Source organism: Aulonocara sp. 'chitande type north' Nkhata Bay, linkage group LG4 (genome assembly GCF_057382095.1).
Source record: "Aulonocara sp. 'chitande type north' Nkhata Bay isolate Kocher_YH1m ecotype deep benthic linkage group LG4, A_spYH_male_GT1.1, whole genome shotgun sequence".
Taxonomy (NCBI): domain Eukaryota; kingdom Metazoa; phylum Chordata; class Actinopteri; order Cichliformes; family Cichlidae; genus Aulonocara; species Aulonocara sp. 'chitande type north' Nkhata Bay.
The window spans coordinates 29,465,540-29,486,494 of NC_141347.1; the positions used below are offsets into that span (position 1 = coordinate 29,465,540).

General features: G+C 38.8%; 2 protein-coding genes across 2 annotated transcripts; one reads left to right on the forward strand and one right to left on the reverse strand.

The window, feature by feature from the left end:
- Nucleotides 1-899: 899 nt before the first annotated feature.
- Nucleotides 900-14,180, reverse strand: fmnl1a (formin-like 1a). The gene is made up of 25 exons (XM_086289728.1): nt 13,461-14,180; nt 10,122-10,205; nt 9,692-9,778; nt 9,521-9,594; nt 8,780-8,863; nt 8,527-8,670; nt 7,691-7,799; nt 7,433-7,509; nt 7,261-7,354; nt 6,842-6,916; nt 6,647-6,757; nt 5,169-5,318; nt 4,971-5,072; nt 3,907-4,483; nt 3,689-3,813; nt 3,378-3,580; nt 3,013-3,247; nt 2,844-2,912; nt 2,685-2,765; nt 2,462-2,591; nt 2,215-2,378; nt 2,026-2,127; nt 1,845-1,940; nt 1,593-1,707; nt 900-1,471 (listed from the first exon to the last, which is right to left on the reverse strand). The coding sequence occupies exons 1-25, from the start codon at nt 13,644-13,646 to the stop codon at nt 1,407-1,409; spliced, it is 3,339 nt and encodes a 1,112-aa protein (XP_086145854.1). The 5' UTR covers nt 13,647-14,180; the 3' UTR covers nt 900-1,406.
- A 1,087-nt stretch (nt 14,181-15,267) lies between these two features.
- On the forward strand, nt 15,268-19,816 carry mlx (MAX dimerization protein MLX). Its single transcript, XM_086289730.1, has 8 exons — nt 15,268-15,396; nt 16,324-16,363; nt 16,506-16,595; nt 18,224-18,330; nt 18,410-18,512; nt 18,943-19,042; nt 19,382-19,583; nt 19,677-19,816. The coding sequence occupies exons 1-8, from the start codon at nt 15,283-15,285 to the stop codon at nt 19,731-19,733; spliced, it is 813 nt and encodes a 270-aa protein (XP_086145856.1). The 5' UTR covers nt 15,268-15,282; the 3' UTR covers nt 19,734-19,816.
- The last annotated feature ends 1,139 nt before the right edge of the window (nt 19,817-20,955 follow it).

Consider the following 20,955-nt stretch of genomic DNA (forward strand, 5'->3'; position numbering starts at 1 on the left):
TAAGGAAATTATGTGGAGTTTTATGAATTTAACCTTTTATCTTTTCTTTTGCCATTGTATCTTTTTTTTTTAAATATAATGAATCTACATTCTATAGTATGTATATGAGATTTTTACATGAATGTGTGGATGTTCCAAACTCTTGGCATCAAAAGTAGAAAAACAAAATTGACTTGTAAATAGGCCAAGTCATTCCTAGCGAGTTCAACAAATTGTTATGTCCAAAAGAAGATGTTTAAATAATAAACTATGACGATGGGTACAAAGGTATATACAAAACAATGCATGTATAGTCTCAAGCAATCGCACGGTGATTTTAAAAAAAATATGTTGTCTACATGTTTTCTCAGAAATGTGAGAATAAAGCAGAGAAGGATTCTATGTTATAGGTTTACAAACATGAAGGATGAGACATTATTTTGGTATGTGTGACACGGGCATGTTCAGTCTTACTGTGACGTTATGTGACAATGATGATAGTGGCTGAGAGTGCGAAAAGGAGTCAGGAATGCTTGAACGCACCCCAACCAGAGAAGTCACCAGTGATGGTGTCCTCTTTCCACAGAGTAACTCTCCCATTTGTAGAGTAGTGTGATATAAGAACAAAAATAATACAGAAAATAGATCTATGATATAATGATACATAAATTTAAAAGCCTACTGATACTGGAGATACTAATTTATCAGTGTGGATGCCATGATATTCTGTGAGAAATGTGTGTGTTTTTCCTGTGAGAAGACAGCAGGCAGTTGAACCTGCCTTCTTTTGTACATAAGTTGCTGTGATTGTGTGTCAAATAAAGTGCAGCTCTCTTGTACAGTCGTAGTGTCTGATCTTGCTTTAAACTGACTTGTCAGCAAGTGAAGCTTTTTAGCCTTTATTATGACAGGAAAGCTGGGAGAAAGGGAAGACAGGCAACAAATGCCCCTGAGTGGGTTCAGACCAAAGCCTCTGCAATGGTCCTGTGGCATATGGCTTGCCTGCTCAACCTAATATCAAATATTGTATTATATGACAGATCCAGTAATCACAGACCTCTGAGACTATGGTCACAATGGTTAAAAAATGGTTTCTTTTAAAAACAAAGTATTTTTTATTACTGAATGGGTAACAGTATACCAGTAATACAAGTTTAATACAAATCCATTAGAAATACTTAAATGGTTATGTTTTGTAACATTTCAATTAAAGTTTATGGACTGTTTATTATTAAAATATTTCCAACTTTATATTTACAGAGCAAAACGACACTAATATGTCGTTAATACACACTGCCATATGGCTAATTGTAACACAGTTGTATATACAGAATGTTTAAAACGTGTCTTCTGCTTGAATTTTAATGAGTAATTCCAGTTACAATTGTTTAACAAAAGGAAATTTGTAAAGAAAAGAAAAAACTGGCTTAAGTGTCCTGGCGCTGGGCTGGCCGACGACCGTCTGCCCGCCTGTATGGCGAGTTCCTCAGATCTAATGAAAAACAAAGACAGACGTGCATAAACGTGATGGTGGAATTTCCCCTTCATTTAAACATCAAGACTGCAGCAGACAAACTAAAAATGATTCTCAAGCAAGAAGCATGTTACTGTACCTGTGATGATGTCCTCCAGTGCACCGTCCTTCCCCTCGCGTACTGGTGGTTTCACCTGCCTCTTCTTCAGCTCTGCAATCAGGTCCATCTGGGGCATCTTAGGCATCATTGGGCCCTTTAGAAATCACAAAGTTAAAGAATATTTTGAAGTACATTTCTGAATGACTCATATTTTACACTATTTTATTTAATATAGGCTTTAAAAAAAAACCTATAGATGACTGCACACTAGCAGTATGTATAGTTTCTTACCTTTTGTGGTCCAGCCTTGTTTGGAGATGGTGACTCTTTAACCTCACGGCTCTCGCTCTCCATTTTCTTCTTCTGTTCAATCTCTTGCTGTGCCGTCTGCATTCAGACAAGGGACAGAGGATTAAAATATAGCTCACGAGTTATAAAGGACAAATATCAGAACGCTACCACAGAAACTCACTTTATAGGCCTTTATGAAGCGCCCAAACATGGGGAAAAACATTGAGGGCTGCGTGGTTTTAGGATTCTCTCCGAAGTACTCCACCACAGAGCCGTAAGCCTCCTGCACGCAGAACAGTAGATGAATATGTTTCAGAATATGATGAGACATTATTTAGAGTTGAGAGCTTGATAAGAACTTCAGACAAACCTGTGCTGTCTTGCTATCTTTGATTAAAGTGTCCAACTGTTCACTATTTGTTTTAATGAATTCCTTCAACACGGGGCTGTCATCCTGCACCAGGAACTCCTTTTTGGTCATCTCCATTCCTCGCTCTAGAGAGCGGATATCTTGAAGAATGCTGTCAAGAGAGACTGGCAAAGAAACACAAGTGAGTTTAAACTTTTAAGCAAATTAAAAAGAAGGTTGATTGGTCAGCCTGAGTGTGTGCATGTACCAAGGCCTGCCTTGTCTACAAAGTGTAGCTCGGTGTGGAAGTTGACCAGGTCTGGGTATTTTTCCTGGATAATATTGGTGATGAAATGAAGTAACGTCTGTGAGCGGTCAGTGGATTTGGTGTCCAACAGCTGAAATATGAAGATGGTGAAAAATGTCATTGAGCTTCCATAAATTGAAAAGCAAACAAAATAAAATAAAAACAAAAACAAAACACTACTTACGAGATCCAGACTCTGCAGTCTGAAACCACAAGCTGCACCTCTTTTACTGCTGTTCATGTAGTTACCGAATGCAAGAACAATCTGAAAGGAAATAAATGGGTTAAGAGAACCAAATGTTACAGTTAGATGCCTCATTAGCATTCATACTGTTTTACTTACCTCTAGGATCTTTTTTAGTTTGGTTGAAGACTTGAGAGACATGGATGCAGAAATGATGGAGTTCAGTTGCTGTGGACGGAGTTTTAAAAAAAAAAAGAAGTATGTATGTGAGTAAGTATGTGTTTATAATCCCTTTCAGCCAAAGTTACAAAGCATTTAACAGACTAACCGGCTGCAGCCGTTTGACGCTGTCTGGAAAGTTGCCCATGAAAGTCAGAGTGTTTATTCGCTGGTTGAGGCGAGGAATCTTCCCAAAGCGTAAAATAAATTGGTCTTCGTTGGTCAGCTCATCCAGTGGACGGCCATCTTTCTCATAGTTAGCAAGAAGCTTCATCTCAAAATCTGATGGTATGAATGGTTCGAGCAGTTCCAGGAAGTCTATGGACAAAGATTGCTGGTCATACCTGTACAAACGAGGGTTAGAGTTAGTGTAGGCAATAAACAGTGTAAGAGGCAGGGTGAAGGAAGGAACAGAATATGCCATTATGGCAAAAACATCTGCTGAAGGTCAATAATGCAAAAGTAAGCACGTACATTTCTATGGCCGTGCAGATATCGGCCGGGCTCATTCCCCCCTTGCGTAGAGTGATGGCCAGATTTTTGGCTTTATTGCCATCAATCAAAGATGTCTTGGTGGGGGCTTTCGAGGTCGTCTTCTTCTTAACCTTGGACAGGTCAGCTGGGTTACCCTGGGCCCTAGTTTTGAAATGTTCCTCAAACATTTCCATATTCAACTCCTGAGGTAGACAAAAAAAGAGCCAGGGAGTGTGCTCACATTAGAATTTCATTTTCTTTCAGGATATAATTTCTGCTGTATGTAAAAGATGCAGAAAGCATATTCTTACCCCCAAGACTTGCTCATCATCTAGCTCGTTGAAGACTGTGCCTGTCACTTGGTTTGGTTTTAATGCCTGCCAGTTTAACAGAGGCATCCTGAATTTGGTCTGAATAGGCTTCCTGCTCTTAGCCCCTGAGAAAATAGAAAAACAAGAGGAATGGTTAACACTTTTCTTTCATCATGTTTCTTTTTTTTGGGGGGGGGGGTATTCAGGATTCTCCTCACCAGAGTCTGCAGATGGTGCTCCAGGAGGCGGTGGTGGTCCACCACCAGGTGGGGGAGGTGGGGGTGGGGGGCCAGCTCCAGGGGGTGGAGGAGGAGTTGGGGGGCCAGTGCCAGGGAGAGGAGGTGGAGGTGGGGGGGCAGCTGCAGAGCCAGAAAGAGGTGGAGGAGGAGGGGGTGGTGGTGGTGGTGCAGGACCTCCTGGTAGAGATGGAGGTGGTGGAGGTGGAGAGACAGTCTGCTCTGAGCCACCTGGAAGAGGAGGCGGTGGCGGTGGCGAAGGGATGCTAGATGACGGGGGGGCTGGAGTGCTGGCTTGGTTGGCTGGGGCTGGGCTTTGAATGTATTCAACGACTGTGACAGGCATGACTTGGACGTCCAGACCTCCTGAGGCTGTGCGTCCCACTCGGATTAGCCCTTTGTCCTGCAGCTCCTGGATCTTCTGCTCTAGCTCTGAAGGTCCCTGAGGGCCAGTGATACCCAGCCGCTCCCTGTCCTTCTCCCTCTCCCTGTCCAGCTCACGCTCTCTTTCCCTCTGCTGCAAAGTGCTAACCTGGGAGCATGACTCTCGCAGGCTTTCCTACAAGGGACAAGTGCGCAGAGTTGTAGCATGGTCAAGTTTAATTGAATACTTTTGGATTAAACCTTAAAAAGTGGTGACAAAAACATAAACAAAAGACAGTTTGCTATATGGTTTTATGCCATCATATTTTCTTTTGACTTATTCTAAATCCAAATTCAATGATGGGGTTTTTCCAGACATAACTACTGGGCAAAATAAAGTATCAGCCATATACTGCTGTTAAATAAAAAATGATCACCATTTGATACATTTTGTCATCTTCTCCTGTAGCTGTTATTAAGTTGATATTGTAGTTTGAAATAAAGGGGGGAGACCACCTGGTGTTACCATGCTCAGGGTTATGCTCATACCATGGCAAAAAAAAAAGTAATTTGGACATTTATTCAAGTCCTTTTTTTTTTTTTTTACATGCTTTTAACCTTATTTAAACAACTCTGTGTAAAGATTACATATGTTCCTTGGCTAACTCGAAGGCAGCACTTACTTTGAGCAGCTCAGCCTCCTTTGTGGCTTGCATGAGCTGAGTCTCCAGCTCAGTTATTCTGTCTGCTGTATGGTTCTCAATCTCCTGAAGCCGTGCACTCAGCTGCAACACCACACAAGCAACACTGCTTCAGCACGATTTCACGTAATGTGCAACAACATTGCCTCCGTGTATTCACTCAGATTCTTCTATGCCAACCTGAACGTTGTGCTCCTGTAATTCGTCCACATGCTCCAGCACCCCTCCTCTGTTCTCAGCATCCTCCAGCAGAGCTCCCACATCTAACACATTGTCCAAGTAGGCCTGGATCTGGACCTGCAGCTTCTCGCTCTCTGTTAGCTTCAGAGTCTAATACACAAAGATACACACTATTGGTACATCATAGGAATAAATTATCACTTACAAAATATCACAGAACATGATTCTGTTTTAATAAAAAAAACGTAATTTATGAGAATGAAACATGAGGTTTTAAGGCTAAATTTAATATCTTAATGGCAGAAAACAAAATGTCACTATGCCATTTATCTTAATATTAGCACTAATTAAACTTTGTTTGTTTTTTTTAATCAAAGAAAGGAATACATTTCCCTTAACTGTGAAGTGAGGAAGTGAGTGTGTGACAAAAAAGTAGAGTAAAAGTATAAATAGAGTCATTCAGGATGAAGAGGCGACAGCTGAGTAAAAGAGGAAGAAAGTGGGCATTAGAATTGAACATCTGGATACTTGAAGTTGTTAATTTATCAGAAAACTGAATATTTAAGTGCTATATTAAAGTATTTTTCTTTCTCACTATAGGCTTGAAGTTGTCAGAAAGAGACATTATAAATTAAAAGCAAAGAAACCCCCTATGAATTCTTTCTCCAACACAGTGCACATAAGTTAAACTTCCATAGGCCTGGTGCATGCACTAATACCCCTTTTGTACCACAAGATGGTGTAGCAAGTCTTTGTCACCTCCAGTTAACACCAGGGGGTGTGGAAACGCCAACAAAGAAGCAGATTGTAAAAGGACAGGTGTCTAGTGAACTGGATGGCAAACAATGATTCATGCACCCTTATCATCACCAGCATGAAGTTCCGAAAAGAAACTATGTCTGGTTTATAAATGATAAAATCGGCAAAACAAGAAAAAACATCTGACAAGCTTTCTACCGCTGGGACAGCTGTTGGAGTGCAAAGGAATAAATGATCACTTCGACTACTGAACTGGCACTGCTTCTTCTAGTCTGGTAAAATTAAAGCAGTTAATGCTAATATTTTCCATGCGGTGTTAGCTTGTAAAGAGAGAGTACATGGTATCTGTCATGAAAGTTGTTTGGCTTTGTTAATAACTTAACAAGATGTTAAGCGACTGACCTCTTGTGAATCTAAAAATATAATACAATTGCTGTATATCATTATCACTTAATAGTTATCTACCAAACTTTTAACTAGGTCAGCATCTGTGCTTCCATTTAACACTTATTGTACTGCAGACTAACACGGAGAGACAACTATTCTCTCTATCAATCCTAAAACCAATGTAGAATCACCAGTTAAGAAAATCTCATGAAGCTGAATCTGTTTATCTGGAAATAACACAGCCCATTTTAGATACAGTGTCAAAAGATACATTTCTATTAGCTGTAGCTTTCCTGGTCTTATGAGGGACTTTAAACAAAATATATACACACCTCTAGATACTTGTCTAATCCAAGGTGAGTGAACTCATATTGTAGATGGACACGGAAGTTCATGTTCTCCACTGAATGGACCACAATGTTTATGAACTGCATGCAGGCAACCTTTGGGTAGAAACGATGAGAGTTAAATGTCGTTCATGCACACGATCTCTTGGTGAAGCTGCATCCAGTGGCCGTGGTACCTACCATGAAGTCAATGTTGTTGTCATCATTGACGAAGTACTCCATGAGCTTCTCAAAGCGGTTCTTTTCTTTGCTCACCTAAAAAAACAAAACAAATAAAAGCTTGCTAAATATGTATTTTTATTATTGTGAATATGGGAGGATTAAAAATAATGTGTTAGCCCACCTCAGAGAACATTAATACTGAGAGTATATTCTGCACCTAAGTACGGTACATGAGTTCAGTCTTAAACATAAACATGCATGACTTCTAGACATGTGCTAAAATTACGACCATAGTGCATGTGAGCAGTAGACTGTTAGTCAGAAGATGAGCAATGAAAGAGGAGAAGTCTGAAATAATTAGATGACTGAACAGTCAAAGTCAAATAGGGCTCTTGCAATATGAGGAAATTGCCAGAAATTATTATTTTTTATTTCACCTCTTTAAAATTGTCAAAGGCAGAGAGAATGATGTCGTGTCCTCCTCGGACGAGACACACGGCAGCCAGCAGCTCCAAAACAAGAGCTTTGGTCCTGCCACGACAGAGGAGGATGGGTGAGATGTGGATGCAGACAGTTAACACACTTTATCTCACAGACAAATGCGCTCACCTGGGATTCCTGCTGTTGAGACTGAGGGTGATCTCATTCACGCAGCGTGGGTGAGTCATCACCAAATTAAAACCAGACTAAAAGCAGACGGAAGATATATAAACAGCTGTTCACTCCAGAGTAAATGTGATCAAATGTGCAAGAAACAAGAACTGTTTCTTTTAGCAACCCAGAAAACATGTCATATACTGTGATAATCCATTTTAAAGACAGCATAGGAATTAAGTGACTTTATTAGACTGTGTGCTAAAGCTTTACCTGATAGTTCATGATGGCTCGCAGGCACATTATGCACACATGTACATCATCTCTCTGGTTGTTTATGTGGGACTTCTTATGCATCTTGTTTACCAGAGTGGTGCTTATTCTGTGAAGCAGTAATACATGTTGGAATACATGTTTGAGGGAAGAGAATCTCCTGCATGTGCAAATGATTTGAAGTCGATGCCAGGATATGGTAAGATATGCAGTGAGATACTTGTAGCTTTGACTTCTAGGGTTTGGGACAGTAACTGTGTTTGACAGATGCTATGTAGCACAACATGGAATGAAGATAAAGGATCAAAGACGAACTAACAAACAGTTAGATGACCACGTGAGGGGATCTGAATGAATGAGAGCATGAGAATGTCAAGGGTTATCTTTTTTAAGAGGAGGCTGTGCTGTAGCACTGTTTCGGTTAAGTTACTAAACCTAAACCTATGTTTCATATTGTAGAGTTATAATCTTATAAGCTCTAACTTATATATCAGTTAGAGCTGTCACTTTATTTGACAGTATTTCTATTTCTGGGCTCACAGATTTCCTCAAATTCAATCCTAAATATTTATACATCAACAACTTCTTAAAAGAAAGAGAGGTGTAGCATGGCACAGTTCTCACAGCAGTGGAAACCACTGTGGTACTTATCAGTACCGCAGAAGTTCGTGGAGTTTTCACACCACTTCTGCTTTGCATGAGTCTATTTTTGACAGTGTGTAGAGCTGCTTATGTTTAAAGTTCATTCTTCATTCAAAGGGATTTGAACGGTGCAACATCTCTGAAACCATCGCTGAAGGTTACCTCAGTAACCTTTCAAGTCTCGAGTTTCTTACCTTACAGTCAGTGCACGAGCTGCTCTGGTCATGCCATGTGACTGATGGCTGCTGGAGCTCTTGGTCAAGTCTTCCATTGACCTTTCTGCTGATTTTCCTCTGTCTGACAGGCTGCCTCCATTTTCTATAGCCTCAACCTCAAACCTTAAACGTGTAAAGATAGACATCTTTTTAACATAATCTATAATAGAATAATTACGTTTCGAAACACAGTCAGATTCTAAAATAGCATTCATGTCTGCTTAGTACTCACGAGCTGTCACTTTGTGCATAGGACAGGTACTCCACCAGAACATCCAAACCTTTATTCTGTTCATTGAGAAACTCCTGGGCCCATCTTCAAAAAGAAAAGTAAATCGTGAGGAGTGACCATATGTAATAGATTCTGTGCCCAGACTGGATTTATAGCCAAAGATTGTAACTTTAGAAAGAAAACAGAACACAGTCCTACTCTAAATATGGAATCCAGCACAGTCAGGTGATTTTCTTTTGCAATCTTACATTTTTTTTTGACAAGTTGCACTATGAAGGAAAAAAAAATGCAACAAAGTCAAAGGGCTAAAAACAAACAAACCCCAGACTATTTCTGCACTGGCTTTATCAACTTTTCCACTTTATGTACAAATGTAACAATACATGGAAGCTTTAAGTACTGTTTCTGTAAAAGGTTGTATATAAACTATATATAACTGTTGATGCGGTGAAGAACCACTTCAGCAAAGTTGTTGATCAGCAGCTGAAAAATATCAAGTGAAACTAAAACAGCTAAATGGTTTATGTAGGTAAAGTGCACAGACAGTTTGCAGTTTCACTAAAGTTCACCTTAAATCATCTTTTAGCGTTAATGATTGATAAAGATTTTCAGGTTGGATTGCATGAAACTGCTATAAAAATCTGGAAAACATACTTGTGGCGCACTAAAAACCAAAATAAAATACATTAAACCTTAAACACTCATAAACCAAACAGAAGCTCATGAAACAAACAGGCTCACCCAATGTGATTGGTCCGAAGGGATATCTCCAAATTTTTAAGGACCTGGGTGGCATCTTGGATCCTTTTCTTCAACTAAAAAAGCAGAAGAGGTTAAAGTCACTGATGCAGGTACATGATGCACGCATATGGAGGTGATACATTTGAAAGAACAAAAATGCTTTCTACTGACCCTACGAGACACCCCTCCTTGATCCTGGTAGAGGCTTTTGATCTTGGTCAGGTAAGTGGATGGGGGGCTCTTCACCTGGAAACGCTCCTGTGGGAGAATATTTTACAGAGGATAGAGTCAGCACATGCTGAAGTAGAATTAATTTAAGCAGCGACCCCAAATAATGACTGATCCAGAACCATATTTTACCAGCAAGCTGCATTTGAAGTTATTCTAGTAAACACAACGAGCACAAACTGCTCTCTGTTTCCATGCCGACGCCTCTATCAGTTGCCACCACAGAAACTATGTTGCAAGGTTTGCAAAGACTCTCCCCTTTGTGTATTTGCGCACTTTATATCAACTCTGCCCCCAGTGGAGCCAACGCTGCAAGAATCGTGTCCATTTTGATGGCATATGTCACTCATAAAAAACAAATAAAAGCTCTCACCTGATCACAGACTAATTCCCATTTCTTTTCATTGTCGTATTGACTCAACAGCTGGAGTTTATCTGGAGGCAAGTTCATGGAACTCTGAAAGAAGAAAGATGTAAAGATATAAAATGGGTTTTAGAATTTACATGAAAATGTATTTGGAGTACAAAAAAAATCAACTCCATCTCCACTGATATTTAGCAGAGAGATATTATACTATATGTTATAATTTCTTTGTGTTTCCTGCTCATGTAACAATATGCAAAACAACAATACCTCAGATGCACTTTCAGCATAAAACTGAAAGGCGGTAACTCCTACTGGTAGCAGATGACTCAGTGTTTACGTGTATGCATTGATCGTTGCCAATAGGTACCGATGTGTTACACGCTTTCAGTGTCTACTCAAGCTTCAGCAACACTTTTATTGACTTTTTAAACAATATGACCCATGTTTAGACATTATCTGTGCAGTCTGTTTCGGCTTTAGTAAAAATATCTTTTTCGGTCATAAACTGCACGTAATATTTCTGTTATTTTCTGAAATTCATAAAGACCTTTATACAGACCAAGTATCCATGATTCCAGTGTAGGTTGACTTTTGAGTTGGCATACAACTGTCCAAAAGGGCAGTTTCACACTGAGTTATCAAACCTACAGGGACATGTCATGTGCTAAGGTTATTTCCCCATTCACAGTAACTGAATGAGAGGAGGCTGTTGTTGATGTTTTTTTTTTTTGTTTGTTTTTTTTTAAAGAAGGTCTAATTAAAAGGAAGAAGATACGTCAAGGCATTGGTGTAACTTTGTGCTGAACATTGGGGGGGTCAAGATCTCTGTCTAAATAAATCAGGGTAAATTTCTAGATGATTAAACATGCAACTATTTTGCTGGTAATAACTGAAATGAGTAAAGAAAATTAACAGCCTATTTATATTGGTTGGGTCTGATTATGGGGGGGGGGGGGGGGGTCATAACATAATTAAGAATTATGCCCCTGCATCAAGGGAAAAGGCTTCACTCACAAAATGAACTTACTTGCTTTGATCACTAATTCCCTGTAATTATTTATGTCTCGCTTAAAGATATTTTTTCACAGTCTTCTCTCACATTATTGCAGCTGGTTCTGCACTGGTACTATTTTTCATGTAGCTGATCAAAAGCTTGAATCAATGTGATCATTTACAGCAAGTTTCAATAATTTCAGTTGATGTTGGGTGTGGCTTTTGAATCTAGTTTTGTGTACATTCGAGCAGTGGTTTGACATCTTCTGTGCACTTTTTTTTCTTTGAAAAGGGAGGAGTGAAAACGGAAATGATCTGATGCATTGGTGCTCGAGGAGATGAGGCTCCTTCCTTGGCTGATGTAAGGGAGAGGTCTTGCTGTGGTTTTGTGGTGCTTAAAAAAATGGTAATGTGAGTGCCTCGCATTATGAAGTTTATAGCTTCTGATTTAGTTGCTCAAAAATAAAAAGTACTCACATTTTTCAGTAATGCAAAAAAAAAAAGAAAGAAGGTTCACTTCTCGTTTCCTTGCTGGTGAGGTCACCATATAATCTCTAGTCTGAGGTTTGACAAGTGACAAGTATTTTACTGAAGAAGGAAGACACTCGAGAGGGTGTTGTCATTTTCCGGAGAGCACATTTTGTGTAGATATTGATGAACTGTTAACCCTGGCTCTAAACGGTATTATCTTGCATGAAATTATAATGATGTTTCCATTCAAGGTTTGTCATATGAAGCAGACATGGTGTGAATTTTGACTTGTTTTTAGAATAATCATGGTATGCTGTTCCAATCAATGTCATTTTTGAGAAAAGGCGAATAGTTTTAGTTGGAATAGTTGCATGGATTTATATTTGCTGTGTAAAGTGTTTGTTTTTTACTATATAAAAAATAACTCTCTAATTGCTCCCCACCTTCTATAAAAACACAAAATCATTATTTTTATATACACTAAATTTGTATGTATGCTAAATATTTGCTTGAAAGGTTAAAACCCATGTAAAACGGCACTGATTAACACTGATCCTGCGTTTGTAATTTAATGTTTTGTTGGGAAAGCCTATGTTAAAGTACCATCCTAAACTTTGTGTCAATATTATTGATAATAGCAGGCAGGTGCTTTCCTCTGTGGTATAAGCCAGACTCATGGAAGCCACACCCTACAACTCATGGGTCTCAAAGGATTTGATACCAACATCCAGATGTTCAGCGGCAGGACAACCTCAGGGGTTGACAGGTCAAAGAATCTTCAGTGGCTTTAAGTAGATTTGCCCACTTCCAGACTAGTGGTTTTAATGAGTGTGGTTAAAATGTATATCTAGACACTTAATGCTGTAAATCATCTAGCACATAAACCACAATGCCAGACATTATAGAAAATTAAAAATGAGAAACTGAACTATTTAGATGTAAAAATCTGGAGAACTTGAGCCTTGAATAAGTAAAACTCTTAACTCATATATGTTACTGGCTAAGATATGTCAGATTAACATGACTGTTTACAATATAGTGTCTTTGTTTCACTTTTGTAGATCTGTATTTTTTTTCTTAGCATTACTGAAGAAAAAACAAATCAAAAATCTTATAGCTAACTCTATTTTTTCATTTAAAAAAAAGGTAAAGAATAAGCCAGGATTAAGATAGTCTAAGCATCATGGTTTGATATTTTGCGCAACATATAATCTAAAAGATCATAATACTTGAAGTTTTATCTTTACTAACTTGTTGTGAGACTGTTGAAAGAATGGTGAAACAGTTCCTTTCCGGTCCTGTGGCCTCCGTCATGTAAATTGCTCAACTTCCCATTTCAGCCTGCTGTTGTGCATGCATTTATCAAGCAGTTTCTGGCTTGAATTTTTCTAATCAAACCATGAAGAATTTGGCAACTTGTTGACAGGATTGTCATTGTTTTTATCACTAAAGTAAAATTTTAAGTAACTGATGGTATTTGTGCAAATTTGACTAGACAAAATGACAGACCATTAGACTCTGACTGAGGGTCTAACGGTCTTTCTAACGTTCAGCTCTTTCTTCTCACTTGACAAATAGCTTTATATATATTATAGATATACCTAGAGAGTATAAGAAATGAAGTAAAGTACATATTGGAGTCTATATTAGAGCAAAGTAAATTTCCAAAGAGTGAAAGACCAGTCACTTTCAAACTTGGGTTATTACTTTAACAATGTAACAATGTAAAATGAAAGCTGATTTGATACGTGTTTTTTGTGATCCTCTTAATCACTTACTTACTTGCGCAATCGCCCTTACATATACAAACCAAAACTTTGTGCAAAATCTGCCTGATTTCATATCCAGTAAGGGTGTATGGCGTGTCATGCTCTCACTCACCAGAACCGTGTTGAAGCGCTCCTCCAGCTCCTTCTCTGGTGGCATGGGAAGTTTGGGTTGAGGAGGCTGCTTTTTTTGCAAGGTTGGTGCAGAGTCATTCATTGCTGAAGCTGCACTGACTGAGTTTCTGGCCTCTCGACCTTCGGCCGGTTCATGCTCCAATCCCCCACCAGCCGCATTCCCCATCACTAATCTCCACAAGTAATCCAGGGGGACTGATTTACGCAAACTGTTTCCTCCAAGAAATCACCGTATCCACAAGCAAAGTGACAAAAGATGGTCACTTTGAATTACAATAGCAAAAAGGCCTAATCAAACCAAGTCTAGGGCCTCTAGGGCAGTCTACATTAATTCTCAGCTTTACAAAATCCGCCTCACACCCGAGGACAGGGTGGGCAATGAAAAAGAAAGTTTATCCTCATGGCCCCCTTCTCCTTAAGTTGTCTTCAAATTCCTTTTGAAAATGAGGTGATAAGTCCTGTTAAAGCCTGTTAGAAAGAAAAGTCCACCTATGGCTCGTGCACTGTTGTCTACATTAGTTGACCGAGAACTCCCTTAAATAGTTTAGTATCGAAGCCTGCGCGTGAGAGGAAGGCGGGCGAGGAGTGTGACACAGTCAGAAACCACAGAAGCACAAAAGCAGAAGAGTAACTTCCTGTGCACGACAGCTATAGAACCTGGGGCGGAGGACATGGTGGAAGATAAACACGTAACCATGCAGTAGGTGGGTGATGATAAAGAAAAGATACTACAGGAATGAAGGAGAGCAGACTCTGTCCAGATTTGTAAGATTAACAGATGTCGATTTAGATGTAAATCAACTACACAATTAAAGGAAACTTTGCAACATTTCACAAAGAAACCACCTTTTTGTACTAGATTTAGTCATTTTACTGATGTCAGCTTGACATGAGTCAAAGGTTACATTTGTTTTGGTATTTTCCCTTCATGTGGTGGTTTAATCCAGACAGGTAACGGTGGTTTAATCCAGACAGGTAACGGTGGTTTCAGCAGGACAAGAATTGTCAAACAACACCCCTCTGTGGGTGAAGATGACTACTGCATCTAGTGAGATCTATCCAGTGGGAATTACTTAAATTACTGAGCCTTTCGTTGGCTCAGTAATTTAAGACGTTTTTGTGATTTCTATTGAGGAAAAGAATAATAAGTTTATCACAGATGCATTTCTTCGAGAAAGTGAAAATTATTAGCTCTGATGCAACAGGATATTCATTTTCAAAGCTTTCTGAGACTCACGGGAAGGCGTGTTATCAGCTGAGTGAAAAGAAAAGATCAAAAGAGAAGATTGGAGAGGTGTTTAGACATCTGGGAAATGCTGGGGAAAAATCATCAAAAGGATAAAGCTAATCATTTACTTACAGGTGTAACGGTGGAGCACAGGTATTGAAGTAAAGTGAGTTTAAATACTTGGTGTTTTTCATGTAAAGCAACAGTAGGTACACAAGATACCCGAAGAAGAGGATTGACGCAAGTTTCAGGGGTGATTTGTGACAGGAAGATAGCTGCAAAAATGAGATAGGAAATGTTATCGCTAAAAAAAGAGATAAGCAGACCTGGAGGTGGCAGAGTTGAAGATGCTAAGATTTTCACTGGCCATGATGAACAAGATTAGAGAGCAGTTGAAAGAAAGCAGATTTATTTAAGTGTTTAAGAGACAAAGAACTGATAAAAAATATTATTTTAGTTTTCCTCTCTTACTATATACGCCTTCTGTTTGTTTGGTTTTTCTTTTCAATACAGTCTTTCTGTGACATAAACCTACATTTTATGCGGTCAGTCACTGCAGTATTACTTTCAAACCATGGGGTGGCGTTTTCAAGAACAGTTACAATTCACTACCATGGTGCACAGAAGAAGAAATTCGTCGCATTCCAAAATGACGGACCCGACAACATCTCCAGAGGACCAGTGGAAAGTGAGTAACTGCTATCAGAAACCTCTTTTTTGGTTTGAAATGACTCATGTGTTAGGCGTATGGCAGCACTGGCAAATGGCAAAAGCTGTGCTGTCTTAAAGTTGAAGCTTTAGTAAAGTGCAGGGAGTACACGGTTTGTTAGCTCCGTGGCTAACTAACGTTAGCATCCGAGGTTTTGATAACCTTAGAAAGCTGTATTGGTTAGCTAACCAATTGCCTACTTATGTAAACAAATCAGCCATTGTTCCCCCTATGGTGTATACAACATGTCTTCACCTACACACGCAAAGTTAAATAAAAGAAAAAAGGTCTGAGTAGCTGCTTGTTTCTTGCAAATCTACAGTGCAGCATCAGTGTTTGTGAAGCTCACATTACCTTGTCTGATAGGCTACTATATACTGTATATAATTAATTACCAGACCACAGAAATTGAAATTGTCTTCGTTCCACCGATTCCTTAATATGGAGTCTGTGGAAATAAAATAAATAAAATAAATAATTAAAAATAATTAACATGTGTTCAGGGCCCCCATTTTAAAAAAATATGTCTCTGAAATAAATTGGGTATAGTAATTTTACAGTACGTAAGTAAACATGTAGTAGGATCTATTGTTTAAACTTAACATATATTCATTTTTCCCCCTCCTGAGCTTTTGAGACTTTGGAAACCACAAATTAGACAGCTGTGCCCTACATCAAACAATAGTTCTGTGATGAAGGCTCTTATTTTCTACAGCTTTTTACCCACCTGTTTTCCTGAATTGGACAAATCAGGGCAATGCTCAGTGGGGGCTTAACTGGCTGGCTATTGCTCTTTTGTCAAACAAATGTAGGGCAGCACAGCGTTTTCCCTTGTCATTAGCTGCACAGCCTCTTATTTTTTTTTTGCCTTTTTCTGTCTTCTGCTCTCTCGTGATGGCTCGGCAGACATCCGATGGTGCTTTCAGCGATGGTGGCTTTGACAACAGTGAGTATTCAGTCAGTTCTTGTGTTGTACTTCATCACCAGTGTAATCTGATCTCTCACATGATACTGATTATAGATGTACATCAAAATATGTTTTGATTTTGTTGTGAGTTATGTTTGATCACTGCTGTCTTGTTGTCTAGGTTATATCTCTGAAGCAATCAGAAAGGGTACTGTAGTGTCCCGGGCCAACAGTATCGGCTCAACAAGTGCCTCTTCAGTGCCAAATACAGGTACTGGGTTTGAATGTTGTATATTTATGTGATAGTTTGATACTAGTAATGTAATTGTAGTGTAGGTTAATTGTTTACTTGTTTAGTTGTTGTAGCCTGAGCCAGTCAGATATTTATAAAAAAAAAGTTTCATTTTTGTTTATTTAGTGTAAAAGCGAAATACAATGAGACTTAGGCTACGTTCACACTGCAGGTCTTAATGCTCAATTCCGATTTTTTGATCAAATCCGATTTTTTTTGTCTGCTCGTTCACACTACAAATAAAGTGTGACCGCAAACACGCTCTAGTGTGAACGCTCAAAGCGGCCCGAATGCGCAAAAGAAGACGTCACACACAACGCGCTCTGTTTAGACCCAGAGCAAACTATATTGTTTGACTGATGGCCCTTAATATAAAGACTTCGGACTTCATGTTTCCCAATTTTTGCTTTAAGTTATTTTGTTATTTACATAATAATGTAAATAACCTAATAATGATCCTTATTGCTGTTTTAGAGGAGCGGTGCTTCAAAGGATAGTTGCAGATTTCTGTCAGAATCTGCAGGTTATGCAGTACAAATAAAATGTTCACGTTTCTCCAACGTTGTCTTCCCAGCAGTCTCACCGGATGGCCAGGAAGCGTTCGCGATGTCTTCTCGGGCGCTTCTCTGGCGCTGATAATTGGCGTCTGTCTTATGTCAGTGACGTAAAAGACGGATTTAATGCGACTTGACCGTTCACACAGCAGTCGCTTTCTGAAACATCGGATATGGATCGGATTCAGTACCACATACGAAAGTGACCCAGATCGGATTTGAAAATATCGGATTTGTGCCGTTCACACTGTCACACCATGATCGGATATGGGTCGCATAGGGTCAAAAAAATCGGATTTGATGCGCTTTCGCCTGCAGTGTGAACGTAGCCATAGAGACAGCTTTGCTTATATTTCTCCATGATTTGTACAAAAGGAAAAATCTCTCTTGCTTGTGATTAATAAAAAATATATATTAAGCTTAGCTCTAAAGCTTTTATTTTTATTTATTCCAGAAGTTAGAAAATGTATATGTTACATTAACAAAACAGTAAACATGGCCCTGAAATATGTCTTAAAAAACAAAAACACAGTTTGAATAAATATAAATAAAGATCTAAAAAAATTTTGTATTGCTATTCCAGCAGTTAATTTTCACATTTATTTTACTCTATTTTGCTGTACAATGTTTTGTGACTGCTTTATACATACAATTTTCTTACTTCCCAAACACAGGGATTGCTGTGTGAGGTAGAAAATATTTCCTATATCATTCCATGTTTAATTATGGAAACATGTGTTTCGTATTTTACAATATTTTCTTAAATTCTTTGAGGGTTTTATGAGATGTTAAATAATAATTTACTTTGTAAATTAAGTGCATCACAGTAATTCATACTGATGAAAAACAATGAGGTTGCCTATATGTGTGAAATGAGTGCCAACACAGGAATGACTCCAGGGTTAATAATCTTGTACAGTTATGAATTGATTTGATCAACTTTTTAAAAATAGCTACCTCAGCATTTTGTAAGTTGGCTAACAAAAACACTGCTAATGTCATGGTTCAGATTTTTATTTTTTCATTAATGAGTATTAATCTATTCCCACATAGATGATGAAGACAGCGACTACAGGCATGAAACATATAAGGACTCGTATAAAGATCGTCGGAGACAAGCACACACACAAGCTGAGCAGAAGCGTAGAGATGCTATTAAAGTAAGGACACACATCTTGAAAGTTGGAGATTTGCTTTAACTTTTTTCAGTAGTTACTAGTTGCTCTCTTTTAACATTAGAAAGGATATGATGACCTCCAGTCAATCGTTCCAACCTGCCAGCAGCAGTCTGAATTTGCGGTGGGAGCACAGAAGATCAGCAAGGCTACTATTCTGCAAAAAAGTAAGATGTGGTCAAACATAACCTTTGTTAACATTTGAACAAACTTGGACTGCCTCTGCTGAGTAACCTTGACTTCAGATTTAGTTTGAGATAATCTATATATTAATTAATACATCTGACATCTTGATAAGAAAAGAGCACAAAACAATAGTACTGAACTTGTTTTGTATGGTGCTAGCTTTCATTTAGTTACATCTCACTTGGCCACATTTAACAATAAAAAGAGACGATAGACTAAGTTCAAGGAAGAACAGATATTTCCTGTCTTGCAGGGGCTCCTTTACCCAACAAAAGGGGAAGTAACAGTACCAACACCCTCAGTATAAAGGTTAACTTTCAACAGTGTACCTAAAACTTGTGTATAAGGCAAAAATCCCCAACTGACGATTTCTTGGTTGTTGTTGTGTTGTTTTTTTGGTTTTTTTTTTAGCAATTGACTACATCCATTTCCTTCACAAAGAAAAGAAGAAGCAAGAGGAGGAAGTTTCTGTCCTAAGAAAAGAAGTGATGGCGCTTAAGATTATGAAAACGTGAGTGGTTTAAAATTCATAAGCCAAACTGCTTTTTCCACATTGTGTACTTCACAGGTCTTCTTTTTTTTGGCGATCTGAGACTTCCCTAAATCCTCTCAACATACCTGCACTGTGTGCAAGTCGCATCTTTTCTCCATCCAGACCGATGAAAAGACAGATTGTAAAAAGAATGCTGGTCTGGGGGCAAAGAAAGAAAACTTTGGAGTAGGGAATGCATTGATGTGTGCTTTTATCCATGTTCTCAAAAGAATGACTCAAATTCATTGTTTATGAAATTATATTAACCCCCCCCCCCCCCCCTTTTTTTTTTTTTTTTTTTTTTTAATGTTTTAATAGGAACTATGAGCACATAGTGAAGGCTCACCAGAACAACCCACAGCAGGGAGAGGATCAGGTGTCGGACCAGGTCAAGTTCAACATCTTTCAGAGCATCATGGACTCCCTGTTTCAATCTTTCAGCAACTCTGTTTCAGTGAGCAGCTTCCAAGAACTTTCGGCCTGTGTTTTCAGTTGGATTGAGGAACACTGCAAGCCACAGGTAAGGAGTATGTTTAAAAAACCCATGAGAACTTTATTATTTTGTGTATGTTGAGGTATTTATAGTTTGTTTTCTGCTTATGTTCTTTCCTAGACACTGCGGGAGTTTGTTGTTGGAGTGCTGCGGCAGCTCAACGGTCAGCTTTACTGACTGCACCTGGCCTCTAGTTAACTCCCAAAAATGGACTTTTTGAGCTTACTCTGGCCTCTAAGAGTAAAAAAATGTTGATCAGCCTCAAGCTATGCCACAGTATTTACTCACTTTGACTCATCAGTGACTCCCTGGCTGCAATTTGATTACCTCATCACACGTGGCAGAGGTGAAAGGTGGCATTGGAATGAGCAGATATAAGTTTAATGCAAATCACTTTAAGCTTTGAAATGTACATACATGTTTAACTGAGTGTATTTCAGGATATTCTGATTGTTATTTGATTTGGGAACCCAGCAGTACAGAAGTCACTGAAAGTGCAGTTTTCAATGTGTCAGGCAGGCAAAATATTGTGTTTAACTAATGGTAATCACCATCTGCAGTAGCCATAGTTGCCCACACTGAGATAAAAAACATGAGGGGAGATTAGATCTTAATAGCGAGAACTCTTCTTACAGATTGAGTGAACTGATGGTAAAGTTTATGGTGCGTTTTAAAATAATCAACAGAGAGAAAAGAGGGGAAGGGAACTCATGAGCCAACACGTTCCCCTCTGTCACATCAAGCATGACTTTGTAGCTTAATGCTGAACCAAAGGAGCTGTTTCAGCTTCAGTGGACGAACACTGAGCCACTCCTCAGCTGTAGCAGATAATGAAAACTACTGCAGAGTAACAATCATTGCTAAGCGTGTTATCAGGAAAATGCTATATGAGGTCTCAACAATTTATCACTGAGATTTGGCTTGTAATCCGACACATTTTGAGATGTACATAAATGGAGCTGTGACAAGCTGATAAAGTGCTGAAATGTCAAATTATTGTATGTATAAATTTAAATGTCTTTACAGTGTGCCATTTAAAATTTTATAGTTGTCGTATTTCAATTCAATTTGGCTTCAATGGCAGGAAATGTAATGAGTATTCTCTCTCATAATTGAGCTACATCACACTATGAAGCAATGTGTGTGGTGATCTTTCTGCAACTTTCAGATTTTCCTTTAATCAAAAAGCTTAAAATTTCAGCTTCAGTTGGTCCAAATCCAGCAGAATGAATATTGTTTACTTTTGTTATCAGTGGTTCTCAGTGGCTAAGATGCAGTTCATGCCATGTTGTGTATCAGCCAGAACCTGCTTTTTTTTTTTTTCTCACCAAAAACTGTCCCTTTGAACTGCAGCAGCCAAGTTCATGCTGTGTGTTGAGATTTACAGCTGCTGTGTGCT

Excerpts from the sequence above, each read along its gene's own strand:
- fmnl1a (XM_086289728.1), bottom strand. The coding sequence starts at position 13,646 with ATGGGGAATGCGGCTGGTGGGGGATTGGAGCATGAACCGGCCGAAGGT. Across the intron at positions 6,758-6,841 it reads ACAACAACATTGACTTCATG|GTTGCCTGCATGCAGTTCAT; the intron begins GTAGGTACCACG and ends TTCTACCCAAAG. Across the intron at positions 2,592-2,684 it reads GACTGCAGAGTCTGGATCTC|CTGTTGGACACCAAATCCAC; the intron begins GTAAGTAGTGTT and ends TTCATATTTCAG.
- mlx (XM_086289730.1), top strand. The coding sequence starts at position 15,283 with ATGGGGTGGCGTTTTCAAGAACAGTTACAATTCACTACCATGGTGCAC. Across the intron at positions 16,364-16,505 it reads CGATGGTGGCTTTGACAACA|GTTATATCTCTGAAGCAATC; the intron begins GTGAGTATTCAG and ends CTTGTTGTCTAG. Across the intron at positions 18,513-18,942 it reads GGCTACTATTCTGCAAAAAA|CAATTGACTACATCCATTTC; the intron begins GTAAGATGTGGT and ends TTTTTTTTTTAG.